The sequence below is a fragment of the Arctopsyche grandis genome, chromosome 9 (genome assembly GCF_051622035.1).
Source record: "Arctopsyche grandis isolate Sample6627 chromosome 9, ASM5162203v2, whole genome shotgun sequence".
Classification (NCBI taxonomy): Eukaryota; Metazoa; Arthropoda; class Insecta; order Trichoptera; family Hydropsychidae; genus Arctopsyche; species Arctopsyche grandis.
Window position 1 is genome coordinate 1,487,965 of NC_135363.1, and position 24,884 is coordinate 1,512,848.

Here is a 24,884-nt window from a genome sequence, read left to right on the forward strand (position 1 = left end):
CATACATATATATAAACATAATACAAATACTATTAATACAATTTTGAAATCATACTCAAATAGTGGTTAGGATTGTTTTTGACAATTTGATGGAAGAGCCGCTTTAACAATGAAATAAGCTAAATTGACAAACTCTGATAGGAAACTTGGAGTCATAAATATCCAAATCCGACCAGCAGCATTGAAGACGAATTATTTTCAGTCGAGGTCAGCTCTCGGGAACGAACCCGGTCACCTCTCGGTGCTTATTATCAACGAAATCATTAAGTCACGCTGCTGGCTATTTACAACTCAAAAGTAAGCGCTGATGAGTGAAGATTGAAATAGGATGAAATTTTTTGAATGTGCGTTTAGACATCTGGACAAACAAAGACCGAATATTATAAAAGCATATAGGGCTTTAATTTGGATATTGAAATTGAAAATATAATATGATTTACGTAAAAATTTTTTTTTGCGTATTTGAAGGATTATGGATAGAGTTTGAGATTTGAAAATATTCCTCATCTCTTGCTTTGACATTCAAAATGGCTCTCAATTGATCACCATAATCTATGGAAATTTGGTTCGATTCATCTTAAATTTGACGAGTGATGTTTCTGACCTACTTTACATATGTATGTATGTAGACATGTATTTAATAATTATGAGAGGAATTTTGATGAATGCGTCACTCGAGTGTATTACAAATTTCGTTCGTCACCCGAGTAGGCCTTTGTACACTTAGAAAAGATTATGTAAATAGGGCTTAAAAAAGTTATATAGGCATACATAATATCGCATTATATGTATTTACTATGTACATACATACATGCGGAATATCTTCGCGACGAGCAAATCTACTTTAATAAAAGTTATTATTATTTTCAAATTACTTTTGAAAATAAATTAATGCGGTCGAAGAATTTTTTTCTGTTAAAATTTTGCGTATGAATGTGACATATCTTCAATTTACATATGAATGATTTCATTTCGCTCACGAAATTGAATATTATCCTATCAATTTTGTGATCATATTAAACTTTGATTTGCCTAAAGTCAACACAATGCGTATTGAATTCGAATGTTTGAAATGTAATTTTAAAAAAAATTAATTAAATTTCAGCGTTTGCCGACATATCGATTTTATAGCTATTCACTGTCAAGGTAAATTGGTTGAAATTATTTAAAAAAAAAATTAGGATGTGACCAACCCATGACTCTATCTATGTATTTGAGGAATATAAGGTCACAAAACAAAATTTATAATAATTTAACGTACATACACGTTAAGAAATACCGGTTATGAGAGCATTTTCGATGCAAATTGAGCGCAAATGTAGGGAAACTTACACAAGACAAAAGTTCTACTTCCGGTTGTCGGATTTTGTTCGAAATTTTCTTATTACCTAAAATCACTATAATTATTATACACATTAAATATCAACAAAATAAAAATAATTTAAAAGGTCAAAATAAAATAATGAAATATTGTTTTAAAAAAAAATACTACTTCCGGTTTACGAATTCTGACCAAAACCTTATCAACTCTAAGTTAGTACATAAATAATACAAATATTAATTTTCAGTTTGATACGTTCAGGGGTGTGGACAGAATCGTGGTCAGAACATTTTTGACCTTTCTAAGGGGAAAAAATCCCACTTCCGGTTTATAAAATTTAGTGATTTTTTTTTTATTTTCATCACATTGATACAACAATTATACTTGAATTTTTACGTGAAGAGCACACATGTTAAAGGGGTCGAAAAAAATAGTGCAAGAAAAATCGAACAAGAGTAAACTGCCACTTCTGGTTGACGGATGCTTACCAAATTTTATACATAACTAGGTATTACGCTTAAGCTTTGAATGTTCGAATTTTAAACTTTGAATGTTTGAACTAAAATGAAATTTTAGTTCAAAAAACCAAAAGGTTTCTGAGAAAAACATAAACCTCGATTCTCTAGAGCAGCGGTTTCCAAACTGGGAGGCGCGCCTCCCTGGGGAGGCGCGGACTATTGCCAGGGGAGGCGCCAAAACTTTTTAATAAAAAGATAATTTTCATACCATAATATCTACAAATAAATAAAACTTCATATCGTAGCTTAACAGTAAAAATTCAATTCATGAATATTTATTTTTATTTTTCTTTCATTTTTATATACACATTTAATTAGCAACCTTTCTCGAAGAAAACCAACATGAAAAGACACATTTGTGGACGAATGGTAATTTTATTGTTAAACTTGCCAGATATGGTTGAAATTTTTGGAAAATTGAGCGGTTTTAATAAATCAATGCACGGATCACAAATACATCCACTTGATCAAAAAGACAAAGTAAAAGCTTTCATTAAAAAGTTGAAGTTATGGAAATAAAATTTACAATAGAATGAGTTGGATATGTTTTCATTTTCCAAAGATTTCTGGGCCACAGTCAATATTGAAGCTAGTAAAAATCTTTTTATTGACCACTTGGATGGTTTAGTGTTGCATTTTTCCAATTATTTAAAAGACCTTGATTTCTCAAAGTTTTTGTGGATACAGAATCCATTTAACTACAATGAAGAAGACGAATTCAAGCTGACAACCATCGAAAAAGAAAAATTGATAGAATTATCATGCGATAGCTCACTAAAACAAAAGTTTCAAAATGAAATCATAATTAAATTTTGGATGAATCTTAGTGGAGAGTATGAATCTTTGTATTGCAAAGCAATGCAAATGCTTCTACCGTTTGTAACGTCTTATTTATGCGAAACGGGCTTTTCGGCACTAGCTGCAATGAAAACGAAATATCGAGCCAGGTTAATAGTCGAAAAGGAGTTACGAGTGGCTCTCTCCATATTGCCCCCAAGATTTGATAAACTTTGTGACAATAAACAACAACATCCTTCGCATTAAATTTTGATGGGTTAGATGTAGTTTAATTAGTAATTTAATATAAAAATAAATATACGTGTTCGTATAAATTTATGTTATAGCAAAACCTTTTTATTATTCTGTCTATTGTAGTGTTCAATATTTTTTTTTAAATAAAGGTTTATTGAATTATTTAAAACTTGTCTACATATATTATTATATCTATTAAAAAATAAAAGGTAGGGAGGCGCGGAAAAAAAAATTTTTTTTAGGGAGGCGTAGTAGCATTAAGTTTGGAAACCGCTGCTCTAGAGTAAAAGTACTACTTCCGGTGCAGGTAAAAATATTTAAAAAATATAAGGTTATAAACATCATTATTTATATTACACGTAAAAAAAATCAGTCCGATTCAGTTAGCGGTTTGGTAATTGAATTCAAAAATTAAAAAAGAGCACATCTATAAGGGGAGGTACCATTTCCGGTCAACTAAAGAATTTGAAAAAAAATTACGTTGTACCGATAAGAATTTCAGTAACCGATACTAAGTTTTAATTCGATCGGACTAACGGTGTTCAAAAAATCCCTAAAATACATAGACACACACACATTTTTTCTAGATCATGAAAACATGATCAGTGATCGATTCCGAGTTCGAATCAGTTAAAATCTCGAGTTAGAATGTTCGCATGATCACTAAACTTCATCCATTGTTACTACGTACATAGATAGAGTAATATGTCAATTCCTATATAAAACTGTAATATTTCAAAAGTCTGAAGACTGGCTCGATTAATTATAATGACATAAGATCAAGGGTTCGACAACTTGAATGAAACATAATTCGCAATTATATAAAATTAAAATCGTTGAAATCCAATACTGGAAGAGAGTATGTATGTGTTTATGGCCGTTTTCTATTAGCGTTATTGCCAACCGAAGAGCCGGCAGCGCAAACATTTGTTAACGAAATCGTTCCATTTCCGTTCAGTGTTGCCAACGGCGCGATACACACACTCATACCAAAAACGACGCGAAATGTATAATACAACTTCATATCCATTACTGGCGCGCTTCCGATCTATTGTGACGATGAGTCGCTGGAAAAATGTGGAAAAAGCAATAATAATGCACATATCGGATATGTAATACAAACATATACGCATACAATATGTAACATTGTAAAGGAGGTCACGTTACAACTTCCCCTCTATTTATTTGTTCCGATATAATGGAGTCGATGTGGAAAATCGAGTTAATAATAATATACTAAGACTTACTTTTCACAGATTGTATTTTATGTACGTGTGTATAAGTACGTGTGTTTAAGTCGTACGCCAGTGAAGTTGTTTTCATATTTCTGATTGTTATTTATGACAGTTTTATTTTAAGAGGGGTAAATCGTAATTGTGTTCGATTCCAACTGTGAATTCATCAGTTTTATTCATTGAAGTAGAATGGGTAGAAGCGCTCTCAGCTTCCAAAAATGTTGCTACAAAAACTCCGTGCAGACGGAGATTTCGGCTGTTTTGCTCAGTTGTTTGTTAAGCTCTGTAGCAGTAGGATCTCTTTGAAATAGGCTCTACTAGTGAAATTGTGTGGAAGTATTAGTTCGACAAAGTCCGAACATCTGTATGTGCACGTGCTAGATGTTCGGACCAGCCTCACTCATTTAAAAACAGGGCCGTACACCGTATTATTTTTTAAAACTATTTATTACTTTATTTAAATTGAAGTAGTATGCATAGAATTGCTCTCAGCCCCTGAAAATGTTGCCACAAAAAATCCGTGTGCCCGGAGATGTCAGCTGTTTTGTCCAGTTGTTGTAAGGGACGATCACTTCCACGATTTTTTTTTCCTCACTCTTTTGTCTCTCTTCTGACATTCCGTCTCTCTCTTCGATGGCTCGCTTTTAAGCGATACTTTTGCTAGGAATGACTATTCTATACATTATACTTCAATGGTTTTATTCAATTTTATAGAAAATCCTGAGCACCAATCGATGCATTAGATGGAATGTTTTGATTTGATTTTTAAATGCTTTTTATTATTACTAAATTATATTCACAATATATCTTATATATCTATTTTAATAGCTACTGATTTACTGATCATTTTACAATTTTTATTTAATTTTGTTGGTTATCATAGTATTATATTATTCTAATGTTAATGTACATACAGCATAATAAAAAAAAAACACATGAAATAGAGACAATGGTTTTGCTAGCAGCTATTGATTTGGTTGAAATAATGTTTGGCGAATCATGTGCGAAACCACTTACTGATTATATTATTGGAAGAAGAATTTTATTGTTCTGTCAATATTATTTTATTTATTTATTTATTTTTATTTTATTTTATTTTATTTTACAAAATCAATTAATCAAGCACACTCGTCTAACAGATTGCTCCAAAGCGACGAGTGTGCTAAAAAGATTAAGAAGTATAAAAGGAAAAAATACAAGTTAAATAAACAAATTATATATACAAATATACAAATTAAATAAGGAAAAGATAACTAAATAAAACATGAAATCATAATAAAACACTAACTCAACCTTTCTAAATGGTCGCGACCTCCCTAACTTAGGAAGTGGTGCAGTGAATGAAGAGAGACGTGACAAATGTCAATGGCACCATCCAGTGAATTTAAGAAACGGAGGCCGCGAGGAATGGGAGAATAACTAAAAGCCACAGTTCTAGCCAAAGGAGTGTGAAAAAGGGGACGATGGCGGGTCCATATCACACTCTCTGGAGCATGAAGGCCCAACTCAGTCAGGATAGACGGACAGGAGATACAGCCTCTAAATATGGAAAACAAGAACTTGATGAGGGCAACACTCCTCCTGTGGTCAAGAGAAGTGTAGCCGACCATACCCATGACGAATTTTGAAGGAAATAAGTATGGGTAAATCCCATATTGCTCTTTATAAAGCAGTCTGAGAAATCGTCTTTGGACAAGTTCAAGCTTCACAGATAGAGACTTAGTGTAAGGACTTCAGATCATAGAGGCGTATTCCAAGATACTCCTAACTAGAGCATTGTACAGCAATCTCAAAACGGCGGAATTATGGTAGTGTCGAGAATTATATTTGTATTTTTTTGTATAAATACATTTAAAAATGTGTTTGTATTATTTTATGAAATATAGAAGGAGAGGGGTAGGGGAGGCACCAAGATTAGATTTTTTATAAAAAAGGGAAGCTTAATAGCAATGAGCTTTGAAACCACCGTCTTTCTCAGTATTCAGATTTAAATTTGTACATAAGTACATAATAAATAGATTAAATTTAAACCTCACATATTAATCAACAATTCACATACTTCATGAATAGAATTTTAGCATTTGCCAAACACACGCACATTTTTCGTTCAGTGATGGAATCTGAATTCAAATCAATAACACACTCAAGGTCGAACTTTCTCATGATCTTCATGATCACAAGCTTCATCTATTGTAACTAAATGAAAGTAAATTGTATATTTTCACGGTTTTGATTTTTAAATGCTTTTTAATAATACTAAATTATGTTCACAATACATCTTATATATCAATTTTAATAGCCACTGATTTACTGATCATTTTACAATTTTAATTTAATTTTGTTCGTTATCATAGTATTATATTATTCTAATGTTAATGTACATACAGCATAATAGTAAAAATAGCTCAAAAACCTATTTAAAATTCTTATAAATGCTCATAATACATCTTATACATAATATTAATTAAATACTCTCTAAAGTCGATGAACTAAGGTATATTGTGTTTAGGTAATCTGTGAGGAAGAATGTTTAGTTAGCATAGTTTCCACTTTAAAGGTAAGATATTTAGAAATTTTAGCTTTTTGGTGCAACCAGCAGAATAGTCTAGTAAGAATATGGTAAGCATATAATGCTTTGAACAGAGTGGTCACGCCAAGCGTGAATATTTCCACAGTGGTCAAAGAATACCGGTTTTGCTCGATACGTTACGGTGACATACACTGCTGTATAATATAAATAGATTGTGTTGGCTACTGTTGTAAAATCTACGAAATAATAGACAATTTTTTTTAACATTTCATTCCAAGAAGGCCTTACAGGTAAACCCCAATGCGCCTTCCTGGCCAATTACAAATAATGCAGCATTTTTATTACACAAGCCAATTAATTACAAGACACTGAAAACTCGTAATTAAGGAGAAATCTATGAATTGTACATACATTTTATTGTACATTCATCATACTCAAAAAGTTGTGACATAGTAGTAGGAAGGTTTTTAGCCAATTTAATCGGGAACCGTTTCAATAATGAAATCAAAAAAATTGGCAACGTCTGATAAGAAACAATTGACCTGGAGTCACAAATATCCAGGTCTGACCAGCAGCACTACAGATATACACAGAAAGTTTCATTTCAATCGAAGTCAGCTCATGGGATCGAACCCGCCGCCTCTCGGTAATAGGCAGAAGCTTAACGACCGAGCTATGCTGCTGGCTAAAAATATCCTGTGATACGAATGAAATTGAAAAAAGTTAATATTTTTCGTTAGTTTATGATACATTCAAGAGGTAGTGTCAAGGGTTGGCACTAAACACATATAATAAATCGAAATCGAATCGGAATTTTACGAGTTGTACTGGGAATGAATTTATTGTAGGATTTATAAATAACGAAAGGTGAATATAAACTTCAACGAATAATCTAGCTATTTTTGTTTACAAAAACTTTTATGTAAGATTTCCAGATGTATAGAAGTTTCTGCGTGTGGCTTTTCATTTCCCCTTTCGCATTACACGTATTATGAAAAATCGTTTGTCTGCTTGTAATTTATAGCGGGTATAAAATAATCACATAAACAAAATTAACACAGACTGTCTTGGCGAAATGAAACCGAGAAACCGCGGTTCGGTCGAGAAGAAAGATATCTCTTCAGAAAATCAGCGCCACTTTAAGGGTTGCGAAACAAACAAAAATGAAGCTAACCCACAAAGTTTCAGAATTAACTTTAACCTTTAGCGGCCGAGGTTACGTTTTGCGCTCTCGGGTAAGTTAATTTAGTCGGTTTCCCGGCAAATTTATCGGACAAAATAAGTCGCCACGAACATAATTCACTTTGCCGGTCGCCGGCTTCCGGGTTTGTCAACGTTTTTTGCCGCCATTTTAAAAGAGATGGCGTGAAAATTAAATTCGCAAATAAAAGAGATGCTCGCTTCCGGTGTGCGGTCATTTTTCACGCGGACCGCAATTTGAAATGTGGCCTGCAGATGACAATCGAAAAGTGCATTTATCGTTGGCATACATACATATGTACATATGAAAGTTTAGGTCTGCAGATATGCGTCAAACATACATATAGCTGGTGAACCAATAGTTGTTTTGGAAAATAAAACATTTTTTATAAAAGAAATCTGAATGAATGTGAATAAAATTTGGTTTTCAATTTTTAATAATCACATAAAAATAAGTAGTGGGAGTAATTGACATTAGAACCGTCAAAATTTTCTGAAAAAATGTTCTGAATTATTTTTCTAAAAATGGTCCAGCTTTCAGATACATATTTCAGTATTTTGGAATAATTTCAATATGTATATTTGAGCTTAAATAAGATATAATTTAATTCATTTGGCGAAACATGCAAACATTTTAACTTCAATTGAATGCATTCATACATGTACTTCAGATTTTATGTATGTACATACTAATGGTTTCACTCGGCTTCGCTCGGTATTTGTAATATAAACTGCTTAAAAATGATTAATCTTATAATAAACATTCATTTTTTTTATTAAATATTCAACGACATTTATATATGTTTAAGTGAAACGGAACTCAAAAATGGAATCTGGAACTGAAACAGGAAGCTGGATCTGAAACTGAAACAAGAATCCGTTACTGAAACAGGAATCCGAGTCGGAACTGAAAAAGAAATCGGGATCCGGAACTCAAACAGGAGTCCGGACCCGGATCTGAAAAAGGAATTGGAAACCAGAACTGAAAAAGAAATCGATATCGATATCGTCGTCATAGAAAATTTGATTTTTTCGATAACGTCACGGATTCTACGAACCCAAACTTACATACATACAAAGTCTCTTTCGAAATAATATATTAAATATATATTTTACGCCATAAAACATCACTATTTTGATTTCTTATCTTGTATATAAGCATGAATTATAAAGTTTAATGTATTATATTTTTTTTTTACTTTTCATGTCATTTTATTTATTTATTTAAAATATATGGCAAAAAGCCGATAGACCCACGGGGTTTATAAATAAATAAATAAAAATAATAAGATAAAAGAAAAAAAAATACTTCGAAATAACAAAATATAAAAAATAATAAAAATAAAAATATCTGGAACGGTAACATAATATCTAAAAGAAAACAAAAATATAGAAAAGATATAAAAGAAGAATTACAAAAATCTTTAAGTTTAAAAAAGCCATCTAGCTTGTTTTTAAAAATATTAAGGTTTTTAGAATACTGTTCCAAACTGTAACCAATCTGTTTGAAAAGAAGGAATCTCTGATAAATTTATTCGACTTTTCTTTTTGGAGTCTGAGAGTTTGACCTTTAGATGAGGACATAGGACAATTATAATGATTATTTATTATTTTAAAGACATCGATTAAGTCGCCTCTTATTCTTATCGTCTCCAGTGTAAGGAGATTTATTCGTTTCAACCTTTTGTTATAAGAAAGTGTTTTAAGTTCAAAGGGTATCTTTGTAATTTTCCTTTGTACCCTTTCGTTACACGTAACATTTTTTTTTTAAATGAGGATTCCATATAAAAGGCGTATTCTAATTTAGGTGTGATAAATAGGTTTTTGAGCTCTTTTTCCTATTATGCTGTACATTAACATTAGAATAATCTAATACTATGATTACTAACCAAATTAAATTAAATTGTAAAAAAATAGAAAATGATCAGTAGATCAGTAGCTATTAAAATATATATAAGATGTATTGTGAACATAATTTCGTAATAATTAAAAGCATTTAAAAATCAAAATCAATTTAGGTCTGATTATTACTAAGTTATGTAATAAAGTTTTATAAATTTTTGTCAAGATCTTTAAGTTGAGAAAATTGAATACGCGTTTTATTATATACAAAAATGAATAGTTCTAATTTGAAAAAACAAACGATCAGAAAAAAAGGTTTACTTTAAAATACATAGACAGTATATTGACTGGATCTCGTTCAAGTGAATAGCTAGGATAAGATATTCTCTAGTGATTTCTTGTAACTTTCTTAAAGGAACGAATAGAAATTTCATGAATATCCTAATTGAAATTTCCAAATTTAATAAATCTTTCAACCTAACAGGGACTAAATCTATTACACGCAATCACGCATTCCTTGTTTATGTATTAAAAATATATTTAAAAACAACTCTTTCGATTCCTGATCGTCACAGTCGCTTTCTTTAAACCTCTTCGCGTTAAAACGATTTAATAGTTTACATGTGTATGCATATAAAAGTGGAAATTATATGTACATATGTTGACGTCACAAAAGCGTCAAAATACGTCACGAGCAAATCAAAGGACTTGCACGTCAAAAGTTGTAAGCCGATCCTTTGACAGAGTAAGATAACTGTTTATGATGAATTTCTATGACGCAATTCAGACGAGCCGAATATTATACGCTTCGTTATAATTATCGTAAAAGGATGCGGTTGTGGTCGGTTAAAATTAGCGTCATTTTTACGCATGTGAAGATATGTAGTTACGTAAAAATATATGTACATATAACCTTTCAGTCAATCGTGGTTGGCGTAAGTGTGCAAAACTCGTATGCAGATTATCTTTATTACAATAGACGGTGTATATTAGCCATTTATTCGAACGAGCTCTGTTTTAATTATTGTAGATTTAATTTTGAAGTAGTCCGCCATTTTAAATTCAATTTGAACCATTAGTATGCATGCAATGGGAAGTGCTTACATATATTCGAAATTAAGTGGTTGGATCGATTCGAATCGTTTATATTATAATTTATTGAGTGATAGTTTATATTCAATAAGGGAAGGGATAAAGTTCCACTTGGGTTTCATTTACTTCATCTATTATGTACGTAGTAACAATAGATGAAGTTATGAAGTTGTGATCATGCCAATATTCGAACTCGAGATTTTGACTGATTCGAACTCGAATCAGTCAAAATCACTGATCACGTTCTCATGATCTAGAAATAATATGTGTCTGAGTGTTAGTGGATTTCTTGAACACGGTTCGTTATATGGAACTGAAACTTAGTATCGGTAGCTGAAATTCTTATCGAAACTACGTACGTTTTTTCACATTTTTAAGTTGACTGGAAATGGTATTGTACATATACATATATACCTTATAAGTGTTCTCTTTTTTTTGAGATTTTGAATTCAACTATATCTACCAAACGGCTAATCAAATCGGACTTCAAATTTACTTTTTATTTTTAATAGAAATTATAAATTCTATACCTGAATATTTTTTCCTAAACCGAAAGAAGTACTTTTACTCTAGAGAATCGAGGTTTTTTTAATGTTTTTCTCAGAAATATTTAAGTTTATTGAACTGAAATTTATTTCATATATGGAAGTTTAAGCTTAATACCAAGTTATGTATAAAATTTGGTAAGCATCCGTCAACTGGAAGTGGCAGTTTACTCTAGTTCGATTTTTCTTTCACAATTTATTTCGAACCTTTAAACATGTGTGCTCTTCACGAAAAAATTCAAGTATAATTCTTGTATTAATGTGATGACAATAAAAAAAAATCACAAAATTGAATAAACCGGAAGTGGGATTTTTTCCTCTTAGAAAAGTCAAAAATGTTATGATCACGATTCTTCCCGCACCCCAAAACGTATCAAGCTGAAAATTTGTATTTTTATTCTTTGTGTACTAACTGAGAGTGGTTAGGTTTTAGTTGGAATTCTTTTAATTTTATTTTATTTTGACCTTTTAAATTATTTTTATTTTCTTGATATTTAATGTGTATAATAACACTGAGCAGCAAAAAAAAATACCAAAGCGAAAACTAATCAATATTTACTATGTCTGACCTACTGAATTTGAATATGATAACGATTTTTCTTTTTCGAGCTATCGTTTACGAGATATAAGCGTTTAAAAAAATGCGTAATTTTTACAGTTTTTTTACTTTTGCGGTCTTTAACTCCAAATCTAGTATTTTTGTGCTCAGAGTGAGTATTGGAATCAACAGTCAGATGTTTTTTCTATTGTTATGAATTTTTATTGCTTTAAAATAATTATAATTAATTATATAACAAATGGGTCAGTTTTATATTTCACTAAGTTTACAAGGATTGGTTTTCAATCTCAATATATTTTTTAGATCTAATTTGATCGGTAATTATTTACGAGATGAAAACCAACAAAAATCACTGCTATATTCACTGGGTCAAACTTAGTATAGACTGAAGTCTTAAGTGTAAAGTCTTCGCTTTGGTAAGTAAAAAGCGTGATTTTTTTTGTTGCTCAATATTATTTGTAGTTGCGTAGTTGTTTTAATTTTGACTGCTATTTAGAAAGATAAGTAAGTCTAGACTAGATGTAAAACCAAACGGTTTAGCTTAGTGAGTCTTAGGGCGACGCCTATCGGTTGTTTTGGAAATTTTGACAGCTCAAGCTTTGCCTCTGACGTTTCGATGCCCATTTGTTATTAGTGTGTCCACGTAGAAAGAGGAAGAGTGAGAAGTGGTATAAGACGATGAGAAATGTGAATATTTGACAGTGTATAATATATTATATGTACATACATACGCATTGTGAGTTTACAAAAACATGTTTTCTATTTTTCTACATTTTCAGCGTAAAGTCAACACTTCGGGTTTGATTGGATATATGTACATATCATGAAAATATATACATATCTCTTCAAAACATTGGTTTTAAAGGCGGGAAAATTTGCATTACATGTTAATTTAAGGTGTTATTTAAACATAAAAAAATAAAATAAAAGCGCATAGAATAACAGCAACATCCGACGAAGCGCCATTGATACTCGCATAAAGGCCAATGTTAAAGAATATCTAATGAGACACTCGTTTCAAGAAGTCCTCTATGGATACATACTCTGACTTAATTAACCGTCGAGACACTGTTGGGTAAATTCCCCCAGGAGACAAAAGGTTTTCGTATAACAAACGAAAAACGTTGACCCTTGACGCTGCGCTGTATCAAAATTTTCATCATGGTTTATTTATGAAAATTACGGCGCGGTTCCAATTTCCCCAATTTCCCTCGCTGAAATGACCGCACTTTTATTATTTTTTAAATATCCAAGAACGAAAATTTCATCATGTCAATTTTTCTGGACTGTATTGTATCATACATATATGTACATATATATCAGTGGCGTGCGGTGACTTTTCAACCAGAAGATGGTGTCCAAAACATGATCAGTTTATTTTTTTAAATGTTATTTTATTCTTCCAAACATTGTAATATTTATATTTATTAAAATGTCTTTGATATGGTTTCGTTTTTGAATGAATATTCAATATTGGTGTGGGTTTTGGGCTCTTAACAATAATCTCTTTTTCATTATATGGTAGAGAAGCAAATGTCCTTCTTAGTACATTTTTAATCAAGCAATTGCAATTATTTTTAGCAACGGCGATAAATCCACTTGCATTGCTACTTTGGCTATTTATATTTAGGGCCATAATAAATAATAATTTGGGACGTAATAAATTACAATAAAATAAAAAAGTAAATAAATTAAGACGTAACGTACGAAATATCAATCAACGAATCAAGCAAAAGTCCATACATAAAAAACGAATCAAGTCCATAGGTACGCAAAAAGAGATTTTGCTTCCAGAGCAAGTACGTCGACTGTAGAGTCGTCTCACTCATGCGCACACGCAAGAGTGACAGCTCACTTGTGCGCATGCGCAAAAGATTTGCAGAGAACTTCAGCATCCATGGTAATACAAGCTTGATGGGAAACAAGCACCGGTCGCGCAGATGGCTACGGCCTTTCAATTTTAGATCAGACAAAAGATCGTATATATCATAATCACGTGATCAAAAATAAATGAACGAGAAATAAAACTAAGAAATTCAGAAAACAAACGGTATGAAAATATTTGTGACGTAATTTTTAAGGGATACGTAGCATCCATGGACGGCATGCCACTGGTATATGTATGGTGGCGTCCAATTTTATGAAGCAATTTTGTGTTTATGGCGTATTCTTGACCTTTGATCGCTTGTAGACAATGAGACGATTTGAAAGATTTACTATTCAATTTTTTTCAATCATAAAGCGATGAAGTAAATGAAGTTTGTATAAAAATTTATGACAATTGTAGCGTGTGGTGGATCAGACCCGTTTTATCGTCTTTACCAATCTATGTAGACTCTTTTCGAATTTTAAAACTCGTCGTTTTCAATTTACTCCAATATTATATGTGGCTAAAGTTCTCAATACTACTTACGAAAAAAGACAGCTGATGAAATTTTGAGAATCGATTCAAGTAAAAGGTTTCGAAGTGAGTGACACTGACACGTAGATACGTAAAAATGTCACTGGTTGGCATATTTTACGAGTGCGCGTAATGTTATATCGGTCATGAAGTGAAGTTGTGAAAATGGATGCTTGTAGATGTAAGGAAGACAAATATATAAATATATATATATAAACTCATTATTTATATATGTATATGTACCTAATCATATATAAATAATGAGTTTATTTTTTACCATAAATATTCCATTAAGTTATAGGTGCATACATATAATTAGGTTTCCCAATTTTATTTCACTTTAAATCTTGTAATCAATATTTAACTGAGCCAACTTTCTTGAATTTTTGCACCCATAATACAGATCTCTAACAACAATTAACTAATATTATTAAAATATAAGTTGAATAACCCCAAAAAAAATTAGAAGTCTATAGAAGCTACATATGTATGTATATTAGATAATAAAAAAGGTACTTGGTTACCATTTCAATTAATAATCATTATTATGAACTAGTGTTTTTCCGTTGATTTCAACGCGTGGCTTCGGAAAGGAATTGATAGAATTATATATAAATAGCCAGCAGCATGGCTCGGTGGTTGGGCTTTTGCTTAGCGCCGAAAGGACGCCGGGTTCGATCCCGATCGACCTTAATTGAAAAATAATTTATTCTGAGTATTTATGTAATGCTGCTGGTCAGATTTGGATATTTGTGACTCCAGGTCGATTGTTTCCTATCAGAGTTTGCCAATTTTTCAGATTTCATCGTTGAAAATGTTCCTGATTAAATTGGCTGAAAACCTTCCTACGAACTATGTCACCACTATATGATTATATACACTATGATTAATGTACAATAAAATTTATGTACAAAATCATAGATGTCTCGTTAATTTGCGAGTTTTCGGTGTCTCGTAATTCACCGACTTAAATGCAGATAAAAATTCTGCATTGTTTGTAATTAGCCAGGAAGGCGCATTGGGGTTCACCTGTTAGGCTTTTCTGGTATATTTGTATATATGTAGGTAAAAAACAAAAAATAAAAATAGTGTAATGTAATTTATAGGCAGGCTCGCGCGCGTATTAATAGTTAAAGTCGAGCGCTCATTAAACGCTCCCCCTTCGCCCGCGTCGGAATGATGAATGAATGTGTATGTCTTCGTGGATGTGTGGAGGTATGTGTGTACGCTCCCACGCATCTGACGGTGACGCCACCCGTTCCAAGTCAGCCGCTCAATATAAGGAGCACATGTCAGACGCTCCACACCCCCCTCCCCACTTTCCCGCTACCGCAATTCTCCACGTCTCTTCGACACGGTCGGTCGTCACACCACATCCCTATGCATAACGTATATTCTAAAATTTGTTTTTTTTTAAATCTCCATAGTTGTCTATGCACTCACAAATACAAACATACATATATACATTGCGTCCGTTTTTATTAACATATATAATTATATTTATTTATATATTTAACCAGCAGCATAGCTCGGTTGTTAAGCTTCTGCTTAACATAGAGAGGCGCCGGGTTCGACCCCATGAGCTGACCTCGATTGAAAAGAATTTTTCTGAGTATATCTGTAGTGATGACGGTCTGACCTGGATATTTGTGACTCCTGGTCGATTGTTTCCTATCAGAGTTTGCCAATTTTCTCTGATTTCATTGTTGAAACGGTTCCCGATAAAAAAATTGGCTAAAAAACCTCCCTACCTACTATGTCACCACTATTTGAGTATGATTAATGTACAATAAAATTTATGTACAATTCATATGTAGATGTCTCGTTAATTTGCGAGTTTTCAGTGTCTCGTAATTCAGCGACTTGTATAATAAAAATGCTGTATTGTTTGTAATTGGCTGGAAGGCGCATTGGGGTTTACCCGGAAGGCCTTTCTGGTATAAAATGTAATATGTATTGTATTTTTCAAACAGTCAAATGATCAAAAACGAAACTTTATAAATCATAATGTGTTTTTAAACTTCTGACGAAAACATTTAGGGTTGAGATATAAATTTTAATTTATTCTGTGTTTATTCTGCGTCCTTAAAAAACAAATTAATATTTACGGCTTTTACCACGAGACTTGTGTATATTTAATGGAATGTCAAAAAAATTAGCAAGCGAGGCCACCCTTATATACATGTACCAAAATATATAGTATATATATATATATATATATATATATATATATATATATATATATATATATATATATATATATATATATATATATATATATATATATATATATATATATATAATATAATACGTAGATAAGTGTAGCTTTTACGGTCCATGGCTGTTGCGAATGATCCTCAGTTGCCATCAATTCTCAATGATGCACAAAACTGATATTTTCGGTACACCAAACACGGGGACTATATTGAGTTCTGATGCGACGAAACCGCGAACGCACTCTAGCGTTGCTTTTTACGTTGTGTCTTTTTTTTTTGCTTTATTTTTATTCTTAACGCGAAAAAACTAATCAATTTCGCGCACGAGAGGTGTTTTCTGTGCGGTTAAATTTTGAACCCTTTCCGAAGCAGTTGTATGAAACTTTCACAGTTGAAAGAGTTGAAATTCAATTGGAAATTCCGTATAATATCATGATGCGAAATTACTGTGATGACTGAAACCATCGAGGTTTGAAACAATGGTAAATCTCTCTCTAATAGTGTTCAGTGATGTGGATAACTTGTGTTATAAAGCACTGTGATTTTGCAATATGTACAAATCATTGTGATGTATTTTTTATTATATTATTAAGTTTGCAAACACTTTCAACTTACATCGAGCTGGGGTGTTTTCTGACAAATGAAATATATATTTTTTAATAAAAGTTTATTGGATAAAGTTCCTTTTCCATTAGTCGTCTGTTGAAGGAAATAAGGCAGATATGTATGTATGTATGTAAGAAAGTGCAATTGCTTTTTACTTTTTCTGTTTTCTTTGAGCGATTGTATATCAAGGCCATTTTCATTTATATGCTTATTATACGAGCAAGTTCAAAATTGACCGCAATTGACGTTCATTTAATATTGAATTGAATTATTCATAAATTGGCGTCTTTTAATTTTGATATTCGTATAGAAGATAAAGTCAATAAATTTTTATATTGAATTAAATTCTGTCAATTATTTGCGGAAGTAGAATTATTTATGTGAAGTACATATTATTAAATATTCTCGTACATTAAAATAGACCTCTTTTTGTTTAAAAAAATAATAAGTACATGTTTGTTAATGAAAATTTCATTTTCTTACATATATTAAATTTTTTATATATATCTAAGGGCGGTTTCAGACTAGCGTTTTTTTCTGCGCGTATACGGTCGTTTCGGCATACGCGTTTACACGCGCGCTACTTTTCGCGCTTCAAAAAACCGGACGCGCGTACACGGGCTTATTCCGGCATTTTCGGTCGAACCGGTAGTGGTGATTTAGTATCAACATGGATAATACGAGCTTATAAGCGCGTCTACGCTCGTACGAGTTGCGCGTATGGAAAACGACGCGCCTATACGCGCCTACATGCACTTCAAAAAACGAGATTATACGCGCGTATAAAAACGCTAGTCTGAAACCGCCCTAAGACAACAAGTTGCAAATAGGCTTAAATATTTAGATTTATTTTTCAAAACAATGTTTTATTTTATTTTACATATATGTATATATACAAGGAAGGCTTAACAGAAAGACCCCAATGCGCTTTCCTAGACAATTAATTACAAACATTGCAGCATTTTTATTACATAAATCGATGAATGTATTTCGAGAGGTTGATGAACCCGAAATTAACAATTAATTAATCCATAGAGACATCTATGGATTTAGACATGAACATAAATTTTTACATATTGTACATAAATCAAATCCAGGTAATTGTGACATAGTGGGTAGGATGGATTTTGCCAATTTGATGGAAGAACCGTTTCAACAATGAAATAAGATAAATTTGCAAACTCTGATAAGAAACGATCGACTTGAAGTCACAAATATCCAAGTTTGACCAACAGTATTAAATATTAGTACGGGATCGAACCCGGTAACCTCTCGGTACTAAACATAAACGCAACCACTGTTGGCTAAAATACTTAGCTTAGTAAATAAATATATACATACATAAGCCAGCAGCATAGCTCGGTTGTTAAGCGTCTGCTTAGCGTCGTGAGGTGCCGGGTTCGATCCCAGGGCCGGGCCTCGAGTGAAAATGAATTTTTCAGAGTATGCTGCTGGTTATACCTGGATTTGTGACTCCAGGTTGATCGTTTCCTATCGGAGCTTGCCAATTTTCTCTTATTTCATTGTTGAAACGGTTCCCGGTAAAAATTGGCCAAAATCCTTCCTATATACATATATACAATATGTCACCAATAATTTTTGTTTGATTAATGTGCAATAAATAAGTTTGTGTACGATTTGATAGATGTCTCATTGATTTGCGAGTTTTTCAGTGTCTCGTAATTCAGTTACTTATATAATGAAAAATTCTGCAATATTTGTAATTGCCCAGGAAGGCGTATTGGGATTGCCTGTTATGCCTTCCTGGTATGAGTAAAAAATGTAAATAAACATAAATAAAAAAATACCTTTACGCTTGATATACTTTTTTTTTTAAATTTTTATTCTTATTCTTTTTAAAACAAAAAGTAGAAACGTGGTATATTTAAAACAAATCCGCAACGCTAAGACCACTCTATTTTATGTTTTAAATCATATTTTAATTTTTAATATTTCTGAGTGATTCAGAAACTATCTCGTATTGTGAGAGAAAATTATATTTCCGCTGGAAAACAAGACATTGCTTTCTGACTTTTGTTGTCAAACTTTTCCATTCAAACAAAGAGACGACGACGACGAAATAAAAAGCCATCAAGAATCCACAAACGAATAAAACACAAAATCAAATTCGAAACCATATCCGAATTAGATTGTAAATATATAACATTGTTGGCTTACCTGCCAAGTAAACAAAATTGCACAATATAAATTCAATTCCATAAGAAAAAACGAAAACGAATTCCGATCGTAGAAAAGTTACGACTTTTACGAGTTTTCCCAGCGCATTCCTAATCCATAAACGGCACTAGAATATTCCTCCAGAGAGGGCCAAAAAAAAAGTTAGTATGCATTAAAATAGGAAATATACTTGTATATTGCACCATTCGAATGGTGTATTGCGCAAACTCACACTGCGCTATCTATCCCTCATACAAATTTCATACTTTCGCGTTTTCGTTGAATAAGCAATCTACCTATTTCATGCATGCACCCAATTTTTTCAGATTGAGGTCGTTTCACGGTTAACCTTAGCTTTTGCCGCGTTTAATAAAACACAAGCGAAACTAACGATACCGTGGAGATGTTCGAACATTACACTGGCCACTTATTCCAGCTTAAAGATGCTGTAAAACTTTGCAATAATGGTATGGTATGTGAGACTCAGCTAAGGCTAAAAGGAACGAAAGAAAGTGACCTTTTAAATCTGCAATCTTGGGCTTTTATTAGATATACCAAAATTTCATCAATATGTTCATCAATTTCTCCAAACTTTAATGTATATATTCATTATGTTTTTGTTGGCTTATCATAGTTTCATATTTACATATATCGTATTAAATTATTTATTTCGTATTTAACCAGAAGCGTGGTCTAGTGGTGATTATTGAATTCTTTCGTGCTTGATGTCACGGGTTCGATTCCCACCAAGAGTCTCGTTGTTGGCCAGACCTTGGTCGATCGTTTCTTATCAGAATTTTGCAATTTTTCTGATTTTCATTGAAACGGTTCCTGTAAAATTGGATTTTCCTTCCCAATCCTTTCCTTTTCTGTTGAAAACCTTGAGTTATTGTTATATCTCAGGTTTCGCCAGATGTCTCTGTCGTTGTTTATCGATTGTAAAAATTCGTATTGTTACATGAAAAATGTTATTAATCGTATTTATACGATGTTTGTAATATCTGACCATAGATGTCAGGTATTGTTTCGGTTTACATGTGTAAGTACATAATAATTATGTATTTAGATGTCTCGTTAATTACACTGTTCGACACGAAAAATGGTTCAGAGACGAGATATGACTTTTCTTATAGATCTATGCCCAGTAAACACGAATCTGGTAATAAAAAATATTAATTGGCTCGAAATTCGGAGATATATGTGTTTTTTAAATCGTGCGATTTTTCTAAATCTTGGTCTTATTCCGTCGATGTCTCAAAATCTGTCAATTTCCTGTTCAAAATGAATCTTGGAATCTATATTCGGGTATTTTATCTTCCATTTGTAGTACTTTTAAGCTTTCAAATCTCTCTAAATAGTCATTCAGTTCAAACCAAAAGTCAAAAGTACGTATTTTAACTTGGGATTTTTTCCCACTGATAATACTATTTTATGTTGAGTATTTTCTATTGAAACATGTTTATTGAGATAGTTTTCTGGTCACACTATTTTTTGTTTTCGTTTAAAAGGGTTAATTTTAAGTGTGCTGAATTTTAAATCGGTAAAATTGCGAGCTAAAAGCTCGTTCTAGTATTTACTCGTATTTACACGAATTTGAATTGAATTAATAGGGATGATATATTAAATTGTCTTTATATGAGAATTAAATAAAATTCCACTTATAGAAATCATATTTCGACTATTCTTGTGGATTAACAACAAAAATTCTATTGATAACTGTCTTACCTCGATAAAATAAACCAATTTTTGTTATTATTTTGGCAGCTGAAAAGTCCATCATACTAACGATAACTATCATATGAGAAATCGAGTGCCAAAAATTCCGTATTGCGATTTTCATAGCAAAAATTGTCTTTTGGGCGATCGCAATGTGACTAATAATCCAATTAACATTATTTTGGATACCATTTGAGCACATCTTTCGTCCATCTATCGTCTATTTTTCTAGCTGCATGACTCCTTTGCAATTTTATTCTCTAACCTCTCTCCACTACCCTTGCCACAGTGGATAAGACTTTATATGACAGCTACATAATAAAAAATAAAATAAAATAAAATTATCACACCATTTGCATATTTTTCATATCTTTTCAAACATCACACAACAACACATGTTTCTCGTGTATAGCTTTTGTATATATTTTATTTGTGCAAAATAAGCCACAAAAAGTTTATTTAATAAAACAGCAAATTTTATTGCTATAACTATACATACATACATATACATATGCAGCCAGCAGTATGGCTTAATGGTAGCAAGTATGTTTAGCACCAAGTGATCAGTGGATTCGATCCGCCATACTGCTGGTTAGATTTGGGGGTATTTGTGACTCCAAATCGATCGTTTCTTATCAGAGTTTGCCAATTACATCTGATCATTGTTGAAACGGTTCCTCAAAATTGGCAAAAAATCATCTTTCCGGTTGTCACAAATCTTCTGTATTTATTGTGTGTATAATTTGTAAAAATTATGTACAAAAATCTAAATCCATAGATGTCTCAATGGATTAATTATTAAATTAATTGTTATTTCGTGTTCTTCAGCTTCTGGATATACAGTGATTTATGTTATAATAAAAAGCTGCATTGTTTGTAATTAATTGTCCAGGAAGGTGCATTGGGGTCTTCCTGTCAAGCTTTCCTGGTGTATATCTATATATAAAATAATAAATAATAAATAATAAATAATAATATATTGGAAGACATTTTCAATCCATGTATTTTCAATTGATAACTCGTCGCTTGTTGCCAGGTTATGAGGGTGGTTTTGCCCGTTCGCCGGAAACGGAGGGGCAAGTTGGCGCCAAAATGAATTACCTGCCGGAAGTCGACCCCGTGGGGAGTCGCAGTCTGCGACATCTTCATCACCAGCATCACAGAAAGGTAATACAATAATCTAGACTCTACTTTAATCGAATACTGCCGTATCCAGATGTATACAAACCGATGCAAACTCGATACAGGAAAATTGAAGTGCGGCGCGTTCGCCTCTCGTTTGGATTAACCTTTTCGCTGCCTCCACACTCTACATATTATATACATTTAAATATGTGCATATACATATACATAAAGCTGCTCAATCCGATACGCTCTATTTGATTCGAGGAGTGGTTCGTACATGATTGGAGTCGACGCTGTTGGTATTTGATTTATGTGTTATGATTAATGTCGTGATTGAATTTCGTATACGCTGTGGATTATTTGATTCTCTACGAAGGTGTTGCTTAGTTTTAAAATTGTCTATTATAACTTTTATAAGGCCTCTATATAATCAATCAGTAAAAAAACGATTGGTAGGTAAAAATAATGGATTGATCAGTGAATATAATAAATGATCAGTTTGATCAGTTGTTTGGTTTTATATTACACTATTAGAATATAACGTCTAATCAATGAAATATGTTATTTAAATCAGGTCCATTTCTGGGGTATCAGGACATGTACTAAATTATTTCACTCAGAAAAATACAAAATCAGAAATACAGATAAAAATAATATATCAGTTTCTAAAATATTAAAAATTGGCTTCTATTTAACCGATCAGTAAAAAATTCACATTTTGATCAGTAAAAAAACGTTTGGTAGGTAAAAATAATGGATTGATCAGTGAGTATAATAAATGATCGGTTTATATTGATCAGTTGCTATGCAAGCAGTTGTTAAATATAATGATAAGTATTTAAATAATATGAGCAGTAATTTAACCAAAATGATCAGTATTTAAACGAAATGATACGATTTTAAAATAAATGATCAATTATTAAATGAAACGATGAGTTTTACGCATTTACGACAGGTGAAGAAGAGCCAATGTTGCCATATCGGATTTTTTTAGGTTGTGTACTCTCTACCCGGGTGCGTTTCTTTGTTTACGCCGGATCACGTGTTGATAAAATCTGACATTCAACTGACTTTCTTTCACTTGCTGACGCTACTGGCTTCCTGATTTTTGTTTTTTTTTCCCTTGGACTGACTTTTTCTTCGATATGCGTACCCTTAAATAAATAAGTGCTGGCTGCTAAGATATGTTTTTTTTTTTAACAAATACCGATCCTTACAACCTGATCTTAAATTAATAGGGCCAACCCTAGCTTAACCTAACCTAACCTGATCCTCTTAAATAAATAAGCGTTGGCTGCTAAGATCTATGTAAGATGGGCGACGCGCTATCATCCAACAGTCAAAAATTATAATTGATTTGGTTTTACTTATCATTTATCTGATCACTTATTTAATTAATTACTGATCGAAAAATGAATAGTTACTAATCATTTATATTATTTAACTGATCACTTATTTAATAAATTACTGATCATTAATTATAATTTTTAACTGATCATTTTAATTATTTTTAAACCAACAAATAATTGTTCCCCTTTTATAATATTATAATAATTAAAACTATTACAATTTTTGGGACATGTATTATTTTTCAAAAATTAGTTACATCGGCAGTTTCCAATCTTTTTGACCCTTGGCAACCGATTAAAAGATTGTATCCCTCATATTAGATTTTTTGTGACCCACAAATACTACCCCTAAATATTTATATCTTTGCTCTGATTTTTGTAAACTAGCAACGCTATAGGAAACTTCAAAGTTTCATATGTACATATATTCATACAGCCAATATATTATAGGCAAAGTACTGTTTTTAAATAATTCTTCAGGCAACTTGGCTGTGCTAATTTGGTATTTTATCCATTTATATTTTATATATATTTTTTTACATTTAGTATTTATTATATTCTGTATAAAGAAATATACAAATAAAATCGTCCCCATTCAAAGCTTGAAAAAATACGAAAATTCACAATAATTGGGTATCGCAATGTTTTTCCGCCACCAATAATATTTTTTCACGTACCATGAAACGAGAAACATTATTTAACATTTAAATAATATATTTAGTATATATAATATAGTATAATTTTTTTTTGTGCTATATTTTTTGACCATTGTGGCGCTTTAGGAATTCCTGTTATGCCAAAATGGTCTGTTTAGAATAAATAAATAAATAAATAATTAATTTGGCAGATTAGTGTAATTAATATGTACATATATCTTCATATATTGTTTTTGTGAATCTAACCGTGTGACTCTATTATTGGAAAAGCCATTCATTTTTAATTCCTATATACTTACATATAATGCCTATGTATATTTGAAACTGCTATATGTAAGTGCTTTTTACTTTCAAAATCGTATTTAGGGAGTAAAAGGCGTTAAGAAAAGTTATAATTTATTGCTGATAACATTTTTTTGGAGAGTAGTGAAATTAGTTAAAAGTTAAAACGTAAAAAAGTTGATGAATTTCCATGGTATTTTCAAGACGATAGAACTTTGACATTTGACTTTGAAATCAACATAAATAATTAAATACTATTTTGTAATACTGCTAAAGCACTACAATTTATTTCATTTGATTTGAAATTGTGCAGAAATTTAAAGTACATTAAATTAAAAGGTCATTCAGTGAGCATTTTAATTACTACGATGTACATTTGTACTTATGATAAAATGAATAGTATCCTCTCACGATGAGGGTAGGATAAATAACAAAAGTATGAATTTTGAATGACTGTGTTTAATAATAAATGAGTAATACC

At 31.7% G+C, this 24,884-nt stretch overlaps 1 protein-coding gene across 1 annotated transcript in view; it reads left to right on the forward strand.

Annotated features, from left to right (window-relative positions):
- The window catches only part of LOC143916329 (adenylate cyclase type 8-like), a 79,862-nt gene that overhangs the window by 35,620 nt on the left and 19,358 nt on the right, over nt 1–24,884 (forward strand). The window contains exon 2 of the mRNA XM_077437359.1: nt 22,028–22,158. Within this exon, the coding sequence (XP_077293485.1) occupies nt 22,084–22,158 (75 nt within the window). The 5' untranslated portion in view covers nt 22,028–22,083. The remainder of the gene's footprint in view (nt 1–22,027; nt 22,159–24,884) is intronic.